At 44.4% G+C, this 17271-nt stretch overlaps 3 protein-coding genes across 5 annotated transcripts; all 3 read right to left on the reverse strand.

Annotated features, from left to right (window-relative positions):
• Positions 1–497: 497 nt before the first annotated feature.
• LOC101769580 (protein DETOXIFICATION 14) lies at positions 498–4035 on the reverse strand. 2 transcript variants are annotated; one of them, XM_004961239.2, is made up of 7 exons: positions 3699–4035; positions 2501–3045; positions 2326–2412; positions 2176–2232; positions 1852–2090; positions 923–1128; positions 498–817 (listed from the first exon to the last, which is right to left on the reverse strand). In XM_004961239.2, exons 1-7 carry the CDS (start codon positions 3972–3974, stop codon positions 734–736), a joined length of 1494 nt encoding a protein of 497 aa, XP_004961296.1. In that variant the 5' UTR covers positions 3975–4035; the 3' UTR covers positions 498–733. The 2 variants fall into 2 exon arrangements, 1 of the variants encoding a protein (XP_004961296.1); XR_214827.2 differs by lacking the exon at positions 498–817 and having other exon boundaries at positions 987–1128; positions 1367–2090.
• A 5214-nt stretch (positions 4036–9249) lies between these two features.
• On the reverse strand, positions 9250–12210 carry LOC101770510 (histone chaperone ASF1B). Of its 2 annotated transcripts, XM_022825369.1 has the most exons (4): positions 11839–11955; positions 11428–11687; positions 10180–10295; positions 9250–9999 (listed from the first exon to the last, which is right to left on the reverse strand). In XM_022825369.1, exons 2-4 carry the CDS (start codon positions 11432–11434, stop codon positions 9655–9657), a joined length of 468 nt encoding a protein of 155 aa, XP_022681104.1. In that variant the 5' UTR covers positions 11435–11687; positions 11839–11955; the 3' UTR covers positions 9250–9654. The 2 variants fall into 2 exon arrangements, with proteins under 2 accessions (XP_022681104.1, XP_004961298.1); XM_004961241.2 differs by lacking the exon at positions 11428–11687 and having other exon boundaries at positions 11839–12210.
• A 333-nt stretch (positions 12211–12543) lies between these two features.
• LOC101770119 (syntaxin-71) lies at positions 12544–15720 on the reverse strand. The gene is made up of 9 exons (XM_004961240.2): positions 15426–15720; positions 15216–15344; positions 14126–14297; positions 13687–13772; positions 13503–13571; positions 13377–13421; positions 13226–13288; positions 13053–13129; positions 12544–12844 (listed from the first exon to the last, which is right to left on the reverse strand). Exons 1-9 carry the CDS (start codon positions 15579–15581, stop codon positions 12829–12831), a joined length of 813 nt encoding a protein of 270 aa, XP_004961297.1. The 5' UTR covers positions 15582–15720; the 3' UTR covers positions 12544–12828.
• Positions 15721–17271: the final 1551 nt, after the last annotated feature.

Raw genomic sequence — 17271 nt, forward strand, 5'->3', positions numbered from 1 at the left:
TTCAATATGTTACGTTTGGAGCAGAATGTTTACTTTTGATATAAGTTGGCGCGCAAATCTGCTCCTGGTGAAGAAAATTGGAAGCAGCCAAGGTGATCACTACTCAAGGGCCAAATGGACCTATTTGATCGACAAATCTGTCTACGCTGTGTCACTCTGCTGTTCTAAGTTATTGTTTGGCACTTCTGACGACAACGTCATGCGTTTGTGTGTTATATTACTGACTGATGCTCACCGGCTCATGCAATGATGCAACGCTTCGAGGGACAGCCAGCCACAACGTTGCCGCCGCACGGGCGGAGGCAGCGCGCGGGCCGGCCTGCGAGCGGCATGCAGGATACGGCGGAATGGAATGATAACCAAACAAAACAAATTTTGAATAGTTCTTTGCTACTCCCTCTGTTTCAAATTTTAAGTTGTTTTAACTTTTGTAGATACATAATTTTTGAGATGCATAACAAAAACTACGTATTTAGAAAAGTTAAAAAACCCTACAATTTAGGATGGAGAGAATACTATTTATCATCATATGTCTTGTGTTTCAGATACAATTTTCGCAGTTACAAGCAACAGCAACTACAAACACAAAGTGGTCAGCGTTCAGCACATCCCCTGTACATAAAGTTCAGAGGCCCTCCGAAGCGAAACCTTCTTCGAGAGGGGTTTCTCCTATACAAAGATCTGTTTTCTTCTTCACGTTCAGTTCAAGGGATCTCATGACTAGTGCCAAAAATTAAGGCAAATCCGATCCACCGGATTCCAAAGGCTCCTTATCTGACGGCTCATCGCTGAAAACTCTGTCCCTCGCTTTATCAGACTGGAAAAGGCGGAAGCAGGTCAGTAGAAGGCTATAAATTATTTGTTTGTGTGGTATAAGAGTTGATCCAGACAAGATTTGCAGCGGTTCATAGGAAGCACAAACCATGTTCTGCCAATTGCTGAAGAATGTAATGACGGCGAGGAGTAAGAACTGCACTATGGAGCCGCAGGAAATGCCCATCCAAAGCCCTTTCCCTTCCATCTTCAGAACAAAGCCGAGCAAGAGCGCCGTTGGAATCCCAACGAGATAGAACGAGCCCAGGTTAACATAGGCACCTAAGTGCTGCCACCCGCATCCTCTGGCAATACCTGATGATAAAAAACAAGAAGTGTTAGCATTTAGCATAAACACACCTCGCCAGGACCTGTACTGAAATTCAGCGTTGATAATCATCCAACAGTATAAATGACAGCCACGCTTGTATAACTCTAAGTTCAAATAACATGCTCCTGTACCCAAGCACGTTTCACGAGAAGAAAGGAACCAAAGCATACAGCAGACAGGAACACTGATGTGCTAGTGAGGAGAAAGGTGTAATTTGCATACATAGTGATTTGGAGCCTGATTACGGTAACATCTCTGCTAGATGCGTGTTGATGAAAACACCGGCATCCATGTTCACGTAAGAGCCCATTTTCGAAGGAATAAACAAGTAACTCCCCCAGTAACAAAATTTTGCTTCCACAACACAGAAATAGCATTAGTACCGTGGAAGAAACTAAGAACAGAAGCTGCATTACCTGGTATGACATTGGCATGACTGATAAAACAGTAATGGTCACTTGCCACCTGATAGGGCTTCTTACCAAAATTGAGAAGAGCACACAAATTGAATTATAGAAATCAAATTAAGGGGCAAAAGGCGTTGTAGTTTGGTGTAAAGACGGAAAGCAAGTTTGTTTGATAACTTTACAGGTATATAGTTTGAAAGATGTGTTTTCGAGTTTTTAAAACCAGGAAAATATTCTTTTCTTCACTCTTTTGAATGTAAAAGGCAGACCAACCAGCTTAAGAAAGTTTAGAGATGTGACCTGATAGAACTCCTTGCAGGCTGTCGGCAGCAACAGAGACGCACACAAAGGGAACCATTGCGTTGACATAGGCAACAACCTCCTTATCACTGCTATATGCATAGCCTAAGATGTGCTGTGATGCCAACAATATAATTGTGACGATAGCCGCCTCCATCACTGCAATACACATGACAACCCGAACAGCTGATCGAGCTCCTTCAGGGTTACCACCACCTAATTCATTTGCTACCCTAGTGCTGCTCATTGGACAATACCAAGAAATTTAATTATTATTGTCTTGATAATGAAGTAGCAGCTAGGAGTGATTAAGTTTCTTCTTACCTTGCAGCCGCTCCAAACCCATAAGGTATAGTATACATTAACGTGATAGTCGTCAGGCTGATGAAGAGCACGCGAATAAATAATGCAAATAATTTGATAAAAATGCAATGTATTGCAAGTGCATGTTAATATACATATGAAAATACTTACCAGATTGAAAGAACTGAAGTTTGCAACTCCGGATTCGGTAAAATTCCTGAGAGAAGAATCAGGATCTCAAAGGACCACCATTCAAAGCTATAAGATTGTGAAAGAGAGTTCATTAGCCTTACATTGGAATTTAAATAAAAAAGACAAAGATGCTTAAGGACATCATTGTATTTACCACAACATCAGTGCAGATGGCAGAGCTAGGCGCAGAAATACACCAACTCCTTTGAAGGCCTCAATTGTAGGAGGTGAACGGGTCTCCTTACAAGAATTGGAGTATCCGATGTACGCAGCAAGCATAATCACGTTTAACCAATATGATAAGCTTATCGCCAAAGAAGCTCCAATATACCCCAAACTGGTCTTGAACACCAATAACCAGCAAAGAGGAATGTGAAGGAGCAGTGTTGCAATGGAGGACCAAAGCATAGGAATTATCAGACTCTGAGACTGCAGAAATTTTGTGAGAGGCTGGCTGATTGCATATGCAAACAGTCCTGGAATCAACCAGACTATATATCTCCCAGCTTCCTTTGAGATCAAGGGGTCTTGACCTATGAGGATGAGGAGTTTGCCTATGAATACCCACAGGAGTGAGATTGGAATGCTCACAAATACGAGTGTGACTATAGCTCTATAGGTGTGCATTGCCAATTTGTCGTACAGTTTTGCGCCATAGGCTTGGCCGCATAGTGTTTCCAATCCACTTGCCATTCCAATCTGTTTTAGAAGTACACAAGTTGATCAGTTACTGGAAGGAAAATATGCAATAATTTCATTAAATCAGAAGATCGCCGTATAAGGGGGGAAGGGATGCTAAGTAGGAGTAGGTGCTAATATGCAAGCTTAAGCCAAGAGTGCTGGATAAGAGCACGCTTATGCTTCAAGTTGAAGGAAGCATAAGTAGTTTTATGTACCACCATTCTGCAAAAGTCTATTCTAGTTGACGAAATCATGAAGACTGACTAACCATCAATGCATGCAAACTTGTAACTAAGATTGTAGCAGTGTGTACTATTGAATAGATTCAGTGAGATAAACTTGTAACTTTTACTACTATACAGAAGCAATTTTTTTTATCAAAGAAGCTAAGCCTGTTTCTGAAATTCTGAATGCCAGTTTCTAAACGATGCTGGATGTTGAGAAACACAGTACAATTCCAAGGTTCCCTACCGTGCTACAAGATAACTAAGACAGTCTACTATCTCAATCCAATATTTTGTAGTTCCTTCCCTTATTTGGTTCTTAATTCTGTAATCACAGTCGACGGATTTTGAAGGATTTATGAACTCGCATGACAGGCAAAAAAAAACAGCAAAACGCTTGTCCTAGGCACGGATGAAAAGGCACGGAGTGCTTAATGTGAAACGTACGAGGAGGCTGAAGCCGGAGACAGAGGCGAGGGAGGTGGCGACGGCGGAGGCGGAGAGCGGGAGGACGCCGGGGAGGTGGCCGACCATCATGTTGGACGCCACCTGCACCGCGTACTGCGACACGCTCACGGCCGCCATCGGCAGCGCCACGTACCCGACCTTGCCGGCCTCCCGCGCCAGGTCCCTCCGCCACCTCTCGTCGCCGGTGCCGGCGCCGCCGCACTTCTCCTCCCGCAACGTGTACTGCGGCAGCAGAAGCGGCGCTCTGTCCTCCATGGCGGCCGCCGCTGTCGACTCGCCGCGTTTCTCTTTCTTTCCTCTCAAGGACTCGTGTTCGTGTATGCGAATGTAGTGTCGTCTGGATGCTGGCCAGGCGGGGGCTTCTTAATGGGGACGGACTAGCGCTGTCAGCGGCGGGTGAACGGAACGGGATTCTATACATGCACGAAAATAACTTTTGAACTTTATCCGGCATGAAGTAAATTACCGGACCTGCCTTTGTTTCAGAATATAGGATTATTTAAGAGAATATTTATCTCCTCGGGACTCTTTTTTCGAAACATGCATTTTTCTTTCTCGCAAAACGAAATCAAGTTTGGAGTCTGATCAAAACCACGCATCTTTATTCGTGACAATATCGGCCTGATCTTTTTTCAGGAAAATTTAAGTTTTATTTAAAATATATTTAGGCACCGTTTGGATCCCTTCAGAATTGGAATCTAGGCTATTTGTTTTGGAATGCGGCATTCCACAACTTTAAAAGTTTAGATATATGCCTACTTCTTAAAAAATTATGGGGGTGGAAGATGGAAATTGATTCTATATATCCTCGTGCTATGTTTCAAATGTGCAACTTATAGCACGCTCTTCGACTCGTTTCCCTGTAGCAGAAGTGCAGCAAATAAGTATCTCTCTCATATGGTCAACAATAATATACAAATACTCCACATACAACTATATAATTAATTTATGTATGATTATTAGAATGAAATTTAATTCCAAAGATCCAAACGGGGTCTTAGAGAAAAATTTTGGCCTTTACAACTACTACTAGTGAGTACTTGGTATGGTATGACTTAGCACGGTCTTCCGAATAACACATTGACCATTCATTTATTTTATATTATATTGTTTATGGTTATAAACTTATAATCATTATAGAGTATATTTGATTACAAATTTAAATATATAAAGTTTACATTATAAAAATAAAAACTAATAGTTAAATTATTGGTCAAAAATTGTAAAATTTGAATTTTGATATACATGTGTGCTGTATAAATAAAAATGGAGGGAGCCTGTGCCTCCTCTTATTTTATACTCGGTGAGTATTTATAAAAGAATGATTTGTCAACATGCCACGGAAAAATAGAAATCGGTCGAGAATTTAAAACCATTGGATTGTGGTTTGGAAAAATAGAAATCAGTCGAGAATTTAAAACTATTGGATTGTGGTTTGTACAAGAAGGTTTTGTAGATATCCAGCCTGTTCGCTTCAGCTTATTTAACCGGCTTATCAGCCACCAAACGGTGTTTTTCTCTCACAACAAATCAGCCGTTTCAACTTTTCAGCCGGCTTATAAGCTGAAGCGAACGGACCCATCACTTTGGATAAGCATGCTTCGTGGGAAGACCTTTTCAATACCACGTACCGCATTTAGGCATAGGAGATTAATTAGTGAGTAGAGTTAGACTGCGTATGGCCCTGTTTGTATACGCTTTTCCTAGCCACGCTTAGATTATAATCTAAGCGAAGATTTTCTCGCTTCTCGCTTTTCGCTTCTCGTAGTTCAAATCGTTGAAGCGGCTTACCACATAAGCGAGAATCGGTGGAAATAAGCAAAACATTTGGCGGGATTCTCGCTTATTTCCACTGATAAGCCGCTTATAAGCGGATACAAACGGGGCCTATATATGATCATCAGCATTGTAATATATGCTTATCTAGATCACATCGCTTAACCGAGAGCACAAGTCTTGATACGAGACATGCATTATTAGTTTATTAGAGCAGGCCCAACGCAAGCATGCAACAGTATTGGCTTCAGATAAAAAGGTGCATGACATGTATGTTTAGCTGTTTGAGACCACAAGTCTCCCAACGGAAGCCATCTTATATTTTTCACTTCTTAGGCCCACCACTCACCCTACCAGCCAATCGCATGCAAGCATCACTCCCCTAAACAGCACCTGTAGCTTTTGCAGGAACCTCTGACACCCGCGGGGAACCCAATTTTTGCCCACGCTGATGTCCAAGCCTACATGGCCTGACAAAGCCACCGGTGGAGCAACCGCGTTGGGCCTGCTCTTACTTGTCTCTATCGACGATCGGATGTGAAAATCATTTCTACTCTCAATTTTCTCTCCATGTACGTACTCCTTCCGATTTTTGTTTTCATGTTACATTAGATTTGTCTTAAGTCATCCAATTTGACTAAGTTTATAAAAAAATTAAGCAACCATTATACTGCTAAACATATGCAGTATCAAAATATATTCTATTATGGATTTAATGAAATAATTTTGGTATCATAGATGTTGTTGGATTTTTCTATAAATTTGGTTAAAGTGGCACAAGTTTGATTTAGGATAAACCTGACATGACACGTAAAAAAAACCAGAGGGAGTACACATTTATATATATTAGAAGCACATTTATGGGCAGACAGACAGGCAGCAAGATTAGAGATTTGTTTAGATATGGCCAGATTGCATTGGTTGTTGTACTCATCTCTGGTACACTGCATTAGACGTAATCTCTGGTAATTGTTCGTAGTGGAGCTGCACATGCATGCATCCTTTTGCGCCTTTTGGATCCGAAAAGAATCAAAGCGAAATTGATGAGGTACAGCAGAGACGGCCGGGCAGGAACGCTGCCGTGGCATCTTGTTTGTTTGGCTTGGGCGCCTCGTCAGCTAGCCGTGGTTGGAATTGTTCCTTCGTCCATCCCTGGACAAAGTTTCCCGTTCGCCTCGTCAGTCGACACTCACTTGATCCGTGTGCGGACGACGGGTTTGCTCGGTGCAGGAGAAGGAAACAGGCGGCGGCGGTGGCGCCGGCACCAACTTGTGTTGGCGTGGCGCAGCTCATGGTTTATGGTTAGCCACCGAATGCAGTGGCGAAGGCGAGCAGATCCTTGGGTGACAAACCACAGGTGCTCTCCATGTTTTAGCCCCATTATTATCAGACAGGGTCACAGGATAACTACGATCATACTATAGTTTATTAAGAATAATGGAGAATTGCTGCAAGCTCAAATTCTACGAAGCAGCAGCAGAGGAAACCGTGCATGTGCCCGTCTCTTGTGCACCACAGATCGAAAAAAGGTCACTGCAACCACCGGCGCGGCGGTGCAGTGCCACCGCCCACCAGGATTCTGGAGGACACACCGCCTGTAGCCGCTATCCATCCACGGACCACGGTTCGTTAGAAAGATAAGTCATTTAGGTATTTCGATCCAAACAGAAGCCGGCCGAATTTCTGAAGCTTCAGGCGAATGCGTGCTGGTCTGAAAATAAGTGGCGGCCGACGCATATGCACAAGCCGTGAACTTTTCTTTATGAAGTAGAGTGGAATGCATGTTTGTCTCTGCATGGTGCACAACAGGAAGAGTAGCAAGCAGCAACTGCCGGCGCCCGGCGGTGGCAACTGGCACCAATGTTCCCAATAACGAGCTGGCTATGGTAGGTCGCTGTCCCCAGTTGCCAAAGAAGCCAGCCTACAAACAAATGCCGATCGGTTTTGTCTTCTGAACAGAAAGAGATTCAGAATTGCAGACAAGTGCAACTCTGCTACTCAGATAAAAACAAAACCGAACAGGTTTACGTAGGCGTCAGCCCACCGTGATTACAACTCCAAATGAACACAATTCATCGGAGTTCCCTTCTTTATTTTTTATGCACGCTTACACCGGCACAATGCAGCCGATGCATGCTTCAGCCTGCATCCAATCGCACGCCGATCTACTTTTGGTTTGGCACCTCGTCAGCAACTCGTCGCCGGAGCCATTGCTCGCAAGAAAGGCATGCCTTTTTGTCTGGACACCTTCAGTCACATCACTTGTTGATCCTTGCGCAGCAGGTGGCGCATTGTTCGGTCGAGGAGGAAGGGAACATCCGGCGCCGCGGCGGCATGGGGCTCCGGACCGACGCCGTCATGCTGCCTGCCGTTGCGCTTATGGTTGGTGGGCGTGCGGATCCTGGATGGCACAAACTACAGGTGCGCTCATAGAGTCTTGAAGCACGCTGATCTGAGATGGTTAAAGCATGTTTGGAACAAGGAGATCTCTTGCGAAATGGCTTAGCTGTCGTAACAGTTGGATGAAAGTTTTTTTTCTTTCTAAATGCAAGGAACGAACGATGGAGCAGGCAGTGCGTTTGATCCAAAAAAGGAAAGCGGAAAAGTGGTGGCATCAGGACGGGAAAGCGGGCTGCCTGTGATCGCTACCCTCAATAAACGAAGAAGCCAGTTAAGCATGTCGCTCCAAAAAAGCGCCGTCAGTTTCCTGAAGCTTCAGAGAAGTGCTGGTAGTCAGAGAAACACAAGACGAGCTGCATATGCATAATTTCATTCGTTTTCCTTTTCTTTTTGCAAGGGGCCAATCATAATCAATTTATCTTTTTTTCCTTTTTTTGCAAGGGGCCAATCATAACCAATTTCTCTGTTTCTCTGTGCTCATCATAACCAATTTCTCTGTTTCTCTGTGCTCTCCGTCTCAAAAGAAAAAGAAAAGGAAAAAGAAAAAGAAAAAGAAATCCAGGCAGCAGCTGAACATTTCAAACTCGAACATCCTCTTCTCTGACGAATCCGCTTATGATTTTGCGAAAATTGGAGGAGGCTGGGAGTACATCCGCGTCTAAGCCTACCAAGGTTCAATCTCGTACGGATAAGCGGGACGGAGAATATAAAAAAGGGGGATGTTCTCCGGGTGATCGTTGTTTGAAAATTGAAATGCAGACTACAACCTGCGGATAACTTGCATACACGGAAAATCACCACAAAAGATTCTGTAAAAATAGGTGTAGGCGGGTGTTACTGTGTCGCAGGATCGTGCAAAATTGCACACTGAAACGAATTTTGAAGGCAGGAGTAAAACAAAACGGGGGCAAATGTTCATGACAAGGGGTTGATTCAATCTACGGCCACCAAGAGGTCTAAAAAGAATTCACGTGGATCATCCTGCGAAATATGGGAAGAGGGAGCATAATGCAAAGGAAGAGGGCACAGTTCTTCTGCAGTTTTTTTGTTGTGGTTGCTAAGGTTTGCAGTTCCAGGACCGCTTGTTTTTTGTTGTGTTTGATCAGGTTATATTCGGATTGAAATTGATGTGAAACTGCAGCAACATACAACACTCTGAAGCAGGGCTACCAGCATAATAAGATGAGCTTGGCAGGCTGCACTGGGTTAGTTCCTCTGTCCTTTTGATAACATATTAACATGCATCTCTGTGCACTTGCTAGTAAGACTCAGATCGTATACAAATGAAGGCAAGCATTGCGCGGCACACCAAGGACATGCTACTCCAACCAACGGCTGAGGAATGCAGCCGGCAACAGAGACTTTGATCAACTCCAGGGAACTGCCATTCCTCAGTTCTCATGGCAAAACAAGCGTGTGCTTACAATTACAAGTCATTACACCACACTTGCACTGTGAGCAAAAGGGTTCCCCAGTTAGAATCTATACCACAAAGCTGATGAATTGCTCACGGGTAGTTTAGGTTGACTCGCTACTCTAAAGAAAGCAATACAGCAATTGCAAGAGAACGTACTGAAAGTACTAAAGTAACATCCAGCCACCCGGCAATTCCAACTCAAGTTACAGAACAAACAGTTCTAAACAACCACCAAGTGCTAGAACCACGATCCCAGAGCAATGCAGAATAAGTAATCCCGTTTGCAATATTACAGCAAATCCTGGAAGATGTGCACCAAAATGTTAGCACACCAAACTGTGCTCATTGGTCAGCTTCAGGCTTGCTTGCATCACCATTGCCTGTGTGGTTTTCTGGCGAGGCTGTCTGGGGTTCCTGCTGCTGCTGTCCCGCGCTTGTACTTGGTTCAGGATGGAAGTTGATAGGGAACTTGGTGACGCGGGGCTTGTCCGCCAAGATATTTCTCTGCACCCGGTCAATTAGCACCTTTGCTGGAGGCTCTTCTCTCAATTGCTCATCGTCGTAATCATTGTTCACATAGTAACCTACTCTCATGAACTCCTGGCCCATGTAAGAGCATGTCAATAGCAGCACGGTCACACCAATTATGTCTTCCTCACGGATCTTTGAGGGATCTGGTGGGTCAGCCTGCAATGGAAATGGCAAATCATTTTTCCAGATGGCAGATGCAAGTTTAGATATGCCACAAGATTAACACAGCAAAGCAGAACACAAGCAGTGCTCGTGCTTTATTCTACTACTAGGATTTCAGGCTTATTGTGTCTAGTGAATGTTTTAAAGTAGAATGAGCAATACAACATATATTACCTGGAGTACAAAACGGTAAGTCCCAACATTGACAGGGCCAACAAGCACACTCTCAAGTTGTTGATCATAGTTTTCATCTTCAGCTGATCCAACATATATAAGCTTCCACTCTAGATCTGAAATGAAAACAAACATGCTCTTTACATGTATTTAAAAAAATAATAATACCGAAAATAAAGAAAAATGAGAAACCAAACCATATAAATAGAATAATTGATGAAATTAGATTAAAATATGTGCATATTTTCCTTATACAGATTATCATGTATGTATACAGCTGTGGTATTGAAGGAAACATAGGAATTGTGTGACAATTGAAACGAACTCAGACTAGACAGTTTTAATGGCATCAAGCCATAAATCATATTATTAGCACCTGCCTTAATTGGAGCATATCATCTGTAAAATCTCTTAACCAGTAACAATTATGAATTGCTACTTTATGGCCACAATCAACAAACTGGAGCCAAAAGAGGGGGAGAAAGCAAAGCACCACATTTGCATGAAAAAGCTAACAACCCTGAACTGGAATTTCCCTTGACAATGACACACACCACTCAAATGACTTTTCAAGCTAGCAGGATCCCAAGGAATCATGTAGCTTCTCAAAGAAGTCAGCAAATTATCACCGCAGAGTCCAGAGGATAATCACCAAAATAAAATTGAAAAAAGATGACTAATGATTCAAAAGAAAACTCCACTTAAGCCAAGTCCAGTAGCACAAAAATTCAATTTTCACCATCAGCTAAACCCATCTTGTTGTCAACATAAGTGTTAATCATTACAGATACACAGAGGTAATATGATAGTTATGCAATATGGATTTAATAATAATCAGCTTCAAGCAGAGGTTACTAAATAACAATAACATCGTGTCAACAATTTCTAACTTAATGCATGATCACCCAATGCTAGATTGTTGACAGTTTTCCAAGCATGGGCGGCATAAATTTCTTTACAGAGTTTCAGCGTGTGTAGCATCAAATGCTGACAGTATAACTCAGAAAAACTGCTAAGCAAATAGGATCAGTCACAGGGCAGACTGATATCCGATACCAGGGATGGCGGATAAAATACATACTATGACCCTACATAATTCAGAGTAACATGATGGAAATTATTTGCATCCTTTAACTGATTGTTAAATATTATTAAGAGACGTAACTAACAAGTCGTACAAGCTAGGTGAGTTCTACAACAGGAATAACAGTTGGGTTTTCCTCAACCAAATCCTCCAACTCTTCTTACCATTCATGAATCAATAATGAGTTGTTCGTGTAAGCAATTACCATAAATCGCGATCCGTATATCAGCTTCTGCATCCAAAACATACTAATGACTAATGAGTGGAAACGTTCCTCCATTACGGAACTACAATGTTCGCTGAAGAAAAATAGCCACAACACTCGAAAACACTGCAGTTTGCAGAAGAAAAAATCGATGCAGATACGGGTTAGTGGAGGAAAATCGATGCGGCGACGCCCACGCCCCTCCTGATATCCCGTCCTCTGTAGACAGCAAAACCCAACGCCGTCAGCTGGTTTCCCCCAGCGCAAAACGACGCCTACCGATCTCAAGACGCACGAAACCCTAGCACGCCGCCACGCACCACGGGAACCGAGAAAGGGGGGGTAGAGAGAGGGGTGAGGCGATCCGTACCGTCGTCGAGGGGCACGAGGCACTCGTAGGAGATCTCGAACTGGAAGGGGTTGAGGAAGGCGGTGGGGTTGTCCAACACCGCCACGTTGGTGATGTTCACCGCGCTCATCGCCGCCGCCGCCTCCGGTAGCAGTCGCGCGGACGGTGGGAGGGGAAAAAAATACGAAAGCGAGCCGCGGCGGCTGGGAATCGGATTTCTAGCCGGGGGTGTCGCGAACTGCCGAAGGGCGCGGCCTTTTGGCGGGGTTTAATGCGGTGGGATGGGGGGCGGTGGGGGATTCGCGGCGGGAAGCGAAATTGTGTTGGCGGGAGACGCCCCCGAGGTTTGGAGAGGGCCGGAGCAGAGCTGGGGGAGAGAGAAGAGACGACCTGGCCAGACTCAACCGCTGCTGAAACTGTAGAACTTCCTTTATTCGGAACTCGGAAGGTGGGGAACCTTATTTTAGACTATGCGAATTTCGAAATTTTGGTGGAATCACACTGATTTCTGTTTTTTTTTAAAAAACACTGATTTCTCCTGATATTTGACTCATTATTACTTCTTTTGAAGAGCAGGACGCAATTCAACTCCCACGCAGGAACGTCCCAAAAGGTCCAGTAAACGTGACTGGCAATGCGACTATGGCAAACAAACGAATTGCCAGCATGCTTATGCGAAACATGTATTCTGGCAGCACTCCGTTCAGTACCAGGTACCCAGACAGATTCAGGATAAATATGAAGATACCGATGGAAGACATGACGGAATATACAAGGGCAGGGTTTACATGTTTCACACAGAATGATGCCGCGTACTCTTATACAGCAGATATGTCTCCTGACTCCAGTGCCCGCACACACGCTGTGCTCACTTCAACAAAGCCTAGCTAAGGTTCAAGCTGGACACCATAATAATACAGACAAAAGACAACACAAATGGCTCATGCGCACGCCGCAACTCGTCACTCCAAGAACTGATAAGTAGAACTGTAATAACGAAAGGATTCCGCCTCACTTTTTTAGCACACTGCACGACAAGAACAGAAAGCAAGATAAGTGAGCAACATATATTAAGGACCAGCATGTTACAAAGAACTCTTGCACTGTAACAAACACAAACTAGCAAAAATCTCAGCACAGCCACTATAACAATGTTCTATCTTCATTCAGTACTCTGGCCAACCACGTCCTTTCAGAAATGAAACTGAATATTGTTGCAAATGAAAATTACTTACTTGTAAAGGTAGGCAGCAATACCAAGAATGACACATAGAAGGATGATATCGATGCAAAAGTTGCGACTGGATCTCAGCTGATAACAAGTCAATGAGGAAAACAAATAGTATGAGACCACCCGACTAAGCAAGCATTAGTTAGGAAGTGCACAAAGGTAAGTGCTAGGTTTTACCTGAAGAACAGTCTCCTTCAGTCTCACGTTGGTATTCTTCAAATCTGCATTGGCTCTATCCACCTACAATCATCATTATATAACCAAATAAGTGTTGCTGGACAATTTCTAGATGGAGCCTACATAAACTAATGGCTGCCAGATAACAGACCTTGTCATCCATTTCATCCATCAAAGGAACTTGTCTGTCCAATTCCTGAAGATCACAGTCATTCAGTTAATTGTCCATAACTTATTCTAATTATCGTATAACAAGGAATAAAGCACATCAAGAAACCTCATTCATGTCAGATGCCATGTTTTTCAGAGTTTCCAGCCCTTCACCAATAACGTCCAAACCTTCATCCTGCAGAATTTCATTGCAAAAGACAGATTACACCATATGAGAAACTGAAAAGTCCGACATCCTGTAGCAAAAAGAAAATAAAACGGAAAGAACAAAAGTGATTCAGTAAATTAACCTGTTTCATTCTGCGCATCTCATACTCCCGACGGAACTGGTTCGATTCTTCTGTCCCCTTAAAGTACTCATCGTCAAAGTTCCCATCTGTATGTTTAAGTGGTGTTACAGGGAAAAAGAGTCAGCCAATGATCCAAAATAGATGAAATTCAAAAGAAGTGGATCTGAAAGTCTCAAGATTACACATGAGGTTAAGCTTAATTAGGTGGCCTTCCGATAACTATGGAGCAATGAAGTGACACGCATTAGCCTAATCTATGAATCTAGGTAATCATATTTTCGAATTGGAGTACTGGGCATAAAAAGTGATTATTTGGATCTCAAGTTTCATCAAAAGGAATTATGCCAAATCTGTCAGAACTAAAAGGCTAATACATAGCACAAATCATTACAAGACAGACAAAGGTGGAACAACAGAAGATGTTCAGATGCTCACTAACCAGCAGTAGAGTCAAACTTTATGGCTCCTCCAGTTCGAGATCCTGAGGCTCCCCAGGTTCCATTTTTCTTTGTGGCAGTAGAACTACCATCTGGGATTGATTGTATTCTGTCAGGTAAGGCGGCAACCAGATCACTACGGGTTGCGATTTCTTCTTTTGTGAGCCCTTTCACCTGTTCAAAGGAGCCTTCAGAACCACTACTTCAAAACATTTTTTGTAATGTTAAATTACCTCAATATATGCATGCCGTCGGACTAACTACATAGATGGGTATGGTAGCTAAACTGTAAAAGGTGCATTTGAGAACAAGTAAAACCATGCAAGCAGTTGCTTGCTCAGTGCCCACATAAAACTTTGCATCTTTACGAAGTGAGATGCGTGAATAAGGATGTCAGCTAGTCTAAACTCAAATACATAGGTGACAAGGAAAGCAATCCAGATTAAGGAAAAGGAATGTGCTGCAAGTTGAAAGGAAAAACAAGAGGAATGCGGACAATAACAGCCGTGCATGAAGTTCCATAACATCAGAAAGACGCTGCACCAACAATCTACCTTCAACTAACATCAGTGAGAAGAGCAAGTAGAATCAGGCACCCAATGAATTTCATTCTAGGATGCTCTAATCCGAGCATGCATCACCCAATGAGGAACCAGATGAAGGCAGCAATCAACCAATTAGCATATGTGTGGATTCTAATCACATGGAAAAGACATCATTTTCCCATGCATGTCCAATCAGTGTGTAACCATCATTCAACCAATCCTATCAAAGTGTCCTGCATGGCTTACTTGGTCACTCACAATCCAGAAAGTCGCAACTACTACCCAAAGTCCCAAACCATAGTCTTTTTCCCAAAATTCTACCACATGTGACAGTACATCCAATCCTAAAAATGACGAAATGGCCTAGCAAATCATTTTCCAAACTCCCTAACCCTTGCAGCCGCACATCCTAATTTTAGGTAGCTAGAGTCCCAGCAAGTTTAGGTAACGGCAAACAAGGAATCAAGCCCTCAGGTCACAAAGTTCTCAGATCTAGCACCCTTCACCAAACACTCAGTGGATGCAATGCAGGGACTAGGGCGGCAACCTTCTTCACGGCGAGGCGCTGCAGCTTTGGCAGGTCCTCCTCGAGGAGCTTGGCCTTGGTGCGCCGGATCTCGGCGTTCAGCGCCACCACCGCAGCCCGGTTCTTCTCTTGCTTCGCGGTCTCCGCTTTCTGCTCCAAGACAAACCATCAGATTCAGATCGAGTGTCCCGGTTCGCGGACGCGGAGGGAGGGGAAGAGGACGGATCTCACCTCGACGCATTGGTTGATGTCGGCGTCTACGGAGGCGTAGAGGCGGGCGAAGGGGTCGTCGCCGGCGACGTTGGTGCCGTTGAGCTTGTCGACATCGTACTTGTCGTACTTCTGGCAGATCGCGTCAACCCGGGTAAGGATGTCGATCACGGTCATCCTCGCGCCCCGATTTCTGCCCCAGCAAGCGAATTCGAGACGAGGGCTGCGGAGGAAGGAAGCGGAGCGAGGCGAGGAATAACCCGAACGGCGAGCGAACCGAAAGGGGAGAGAGGAGACGAGGAGAGACGGCGGAGCCTGCCCGAGTCGGGCTGGGCACAGCCTGGACGGCCGGTGGCGACGACGCTGTCGACCGGGCCCCACCAACCGGCTGGTGGTTTGGTTGGGCCGAGTTGTGGTAAGTTTGGGCTTGTCGTGTGGGTGTGGCCCGCTAGTGCTAGTTTTGCTGGATGGACCTAGGCCCGTAAAATTGTCGATCGGGCTAGGCCCATGAGCTGGTATCTCCTCCTCTCAAAAAAAAAAAAAAAGTGGGGAGAGGGAAAAACTTATGAGTTTTGTGAGATGACTCGTGTATTCTTCATGATAGTACAAGTGTGTCTAGCCCTTAAGGCATGTCATCCTTGCAAAATTGCAGTACATATAAGGATGAAGTCAAATGTATCGTGCCATGATTCCAATATTCCCCTCTTTGCTACCATGCCAAACGATGACATAAAAAAAGAAATTAATCGGCATAAGCAACAAGGGGAGAACTGCTGTGTCCAACCTACCAACCTTACAAAGTTACAATATCCGTCGATTCCTTGTGAGTTGTGACCTTTGCACCGTTGCATAGGCCCATGATACAATCATATCACACTACATGACGCACTGCTCACGTTCCGAAATCCACAACGGCAGTGTGCACGAACATTGTCTTACAAGATCCAGTTAATTAAGCCGCTGGCTCTAGGCAAATAAACAAATGGCCGGGCTAGCATATACTAATGCGTCAATCGTTCCATGCCAAGTGAGACTTGACAGCTCCCGGTGTGGGAGCTAATGATGCCTTCCGTCAACACCCTGTCCTGAGCCCATTATCGAGACAAGACGGCCATCAAGCTGTTGCCCATCTCATCGTCAAACAAAGGAAACCAGTTGCATCAATCAGGAAAAAAGAATGCCGCCACTTGGCGACCGATGTGGCGTAGTTCTTCAGCCCTCTAGCCCTGTGATCCTATCAGCAGGATGCCAAGGCTGACTGCTCCATCTCAGTGACTTAGTAGCTACTAGTAGTAGTAGATTAGAAGCCTAGAACTAGAAGAGGAGGCCTATCAAACCATTCAGGCATCAGCTCACGTCTCCATTGTTTCAAACCTAGACCGCCACGATTTCTAAAGAGGCCGCTCGTTTCTGCTCACGTTTCATCTTTTACACGCCCTTGAACGACGACCGCGGTGTGAACCGGCACCTCTGCTAGAATTTTTGCCGGCACCAATGATTGCCTCCGGTCTTGGATGCCGCCGCGTGTTATCGCGACCAAGTGTGGCCATCGAGTCATTGACAATGAGCTAGGAATCTGAAGGACGACGAGACAAATTGGCAGACGAGTAACACATACTCTGGCCGTTTCTGCGAAGACATGGACCGGAATGTTTACTCTATTGGCCATGGTGGCCATGGAAACTTGTGGAGACGAAACGTCGTCGATGGACCGAGACGACCTCGCCGCAAAACTTCGGAGGTCGAGACAATGTGGATTGGATGAGGTAGCAATTTCGCTGGTTGAATTTTAGCGTTTGGGGTGACGTTGAAAGCACCCCCGGCTGCCTATCATCACCGACTTTACTTATTTTGTTCGGCTTGATAT

Source organism: Setaria italica, chromosome III (assembly GCF_000263155.2).
Source record: "Setaria italica strain Yugu1 chromosome III, Setaria_italica_v2.0, whole genome shotgun sequence".
NCBI lineage: Eukaryota > Viridiplantae > Streptophyta > Magnoliopsida > Poales > Poaceae > Setaria > Setaria italica.

Coding starts and splice junctions, on each gene's coding strand:
- LOC101769580 (XM_004961239.2), bottom strand. CDS start 3,974: ATGGAGGACAGAGCGCCGCTTCTGCTGCCGCAGTACACGTTGCGGGAG. Junction 2,413..2,500: donor CCATCTGCACTGATGTTGTG/GTAAATACAATG, acceptor ACAATCTTATAG/CTTTGAATGGTGGTCCTTTG. Junction 2,091..2,175: donor GGGTTTGGAGCGGCTGCAAG/GTAAGAAGAAAC, acceptor TCCAATGAGCAG/CACTAGGGTAGCAAATGAAT.
- LOC101770510 (XM_004961241.2), bottom strand. CDS start 11,947: ATGAGCGCGGTGAACATCACCAACGTGGCGGTGTTGGACAACCCCACC. Junction 10,296..11,838: donor CCTCGTGCCCCTCGACGACG/GTACGGATCGCC, acceptor TTTTCATTTCAG/ATCTAGAGTGGAAGCTTATA. Junction 10,000..10,179: donor CTTACCGTTTTGTACTCCAG/GTAATATATGTT, acceptor TTTCCATTGCAG/GCTGACCCACCAGATCCCTC.
- LOC101770119 (XM_004961240.2), bottom strand. CDS start 15,581: ATGACCGTGATCGACATCCTTACCCGGGTTGACGCGATCTGCCAGAAG. Junction 14,298..15,215: donor AGCGCCTCGCCGTGAAGAAG/GTTGCCGCCCTA, acceptor TCCTTTGAACAG/GTGAAAGGGCTCACAAAAGA. Junction 13,130..13,225: donor TGAAGGAGACTGTTCTTCAG/GTAAAACCTAGC, acceptor ACTTGTTATCAG/CTGAGATCCAGTCGCAACTT.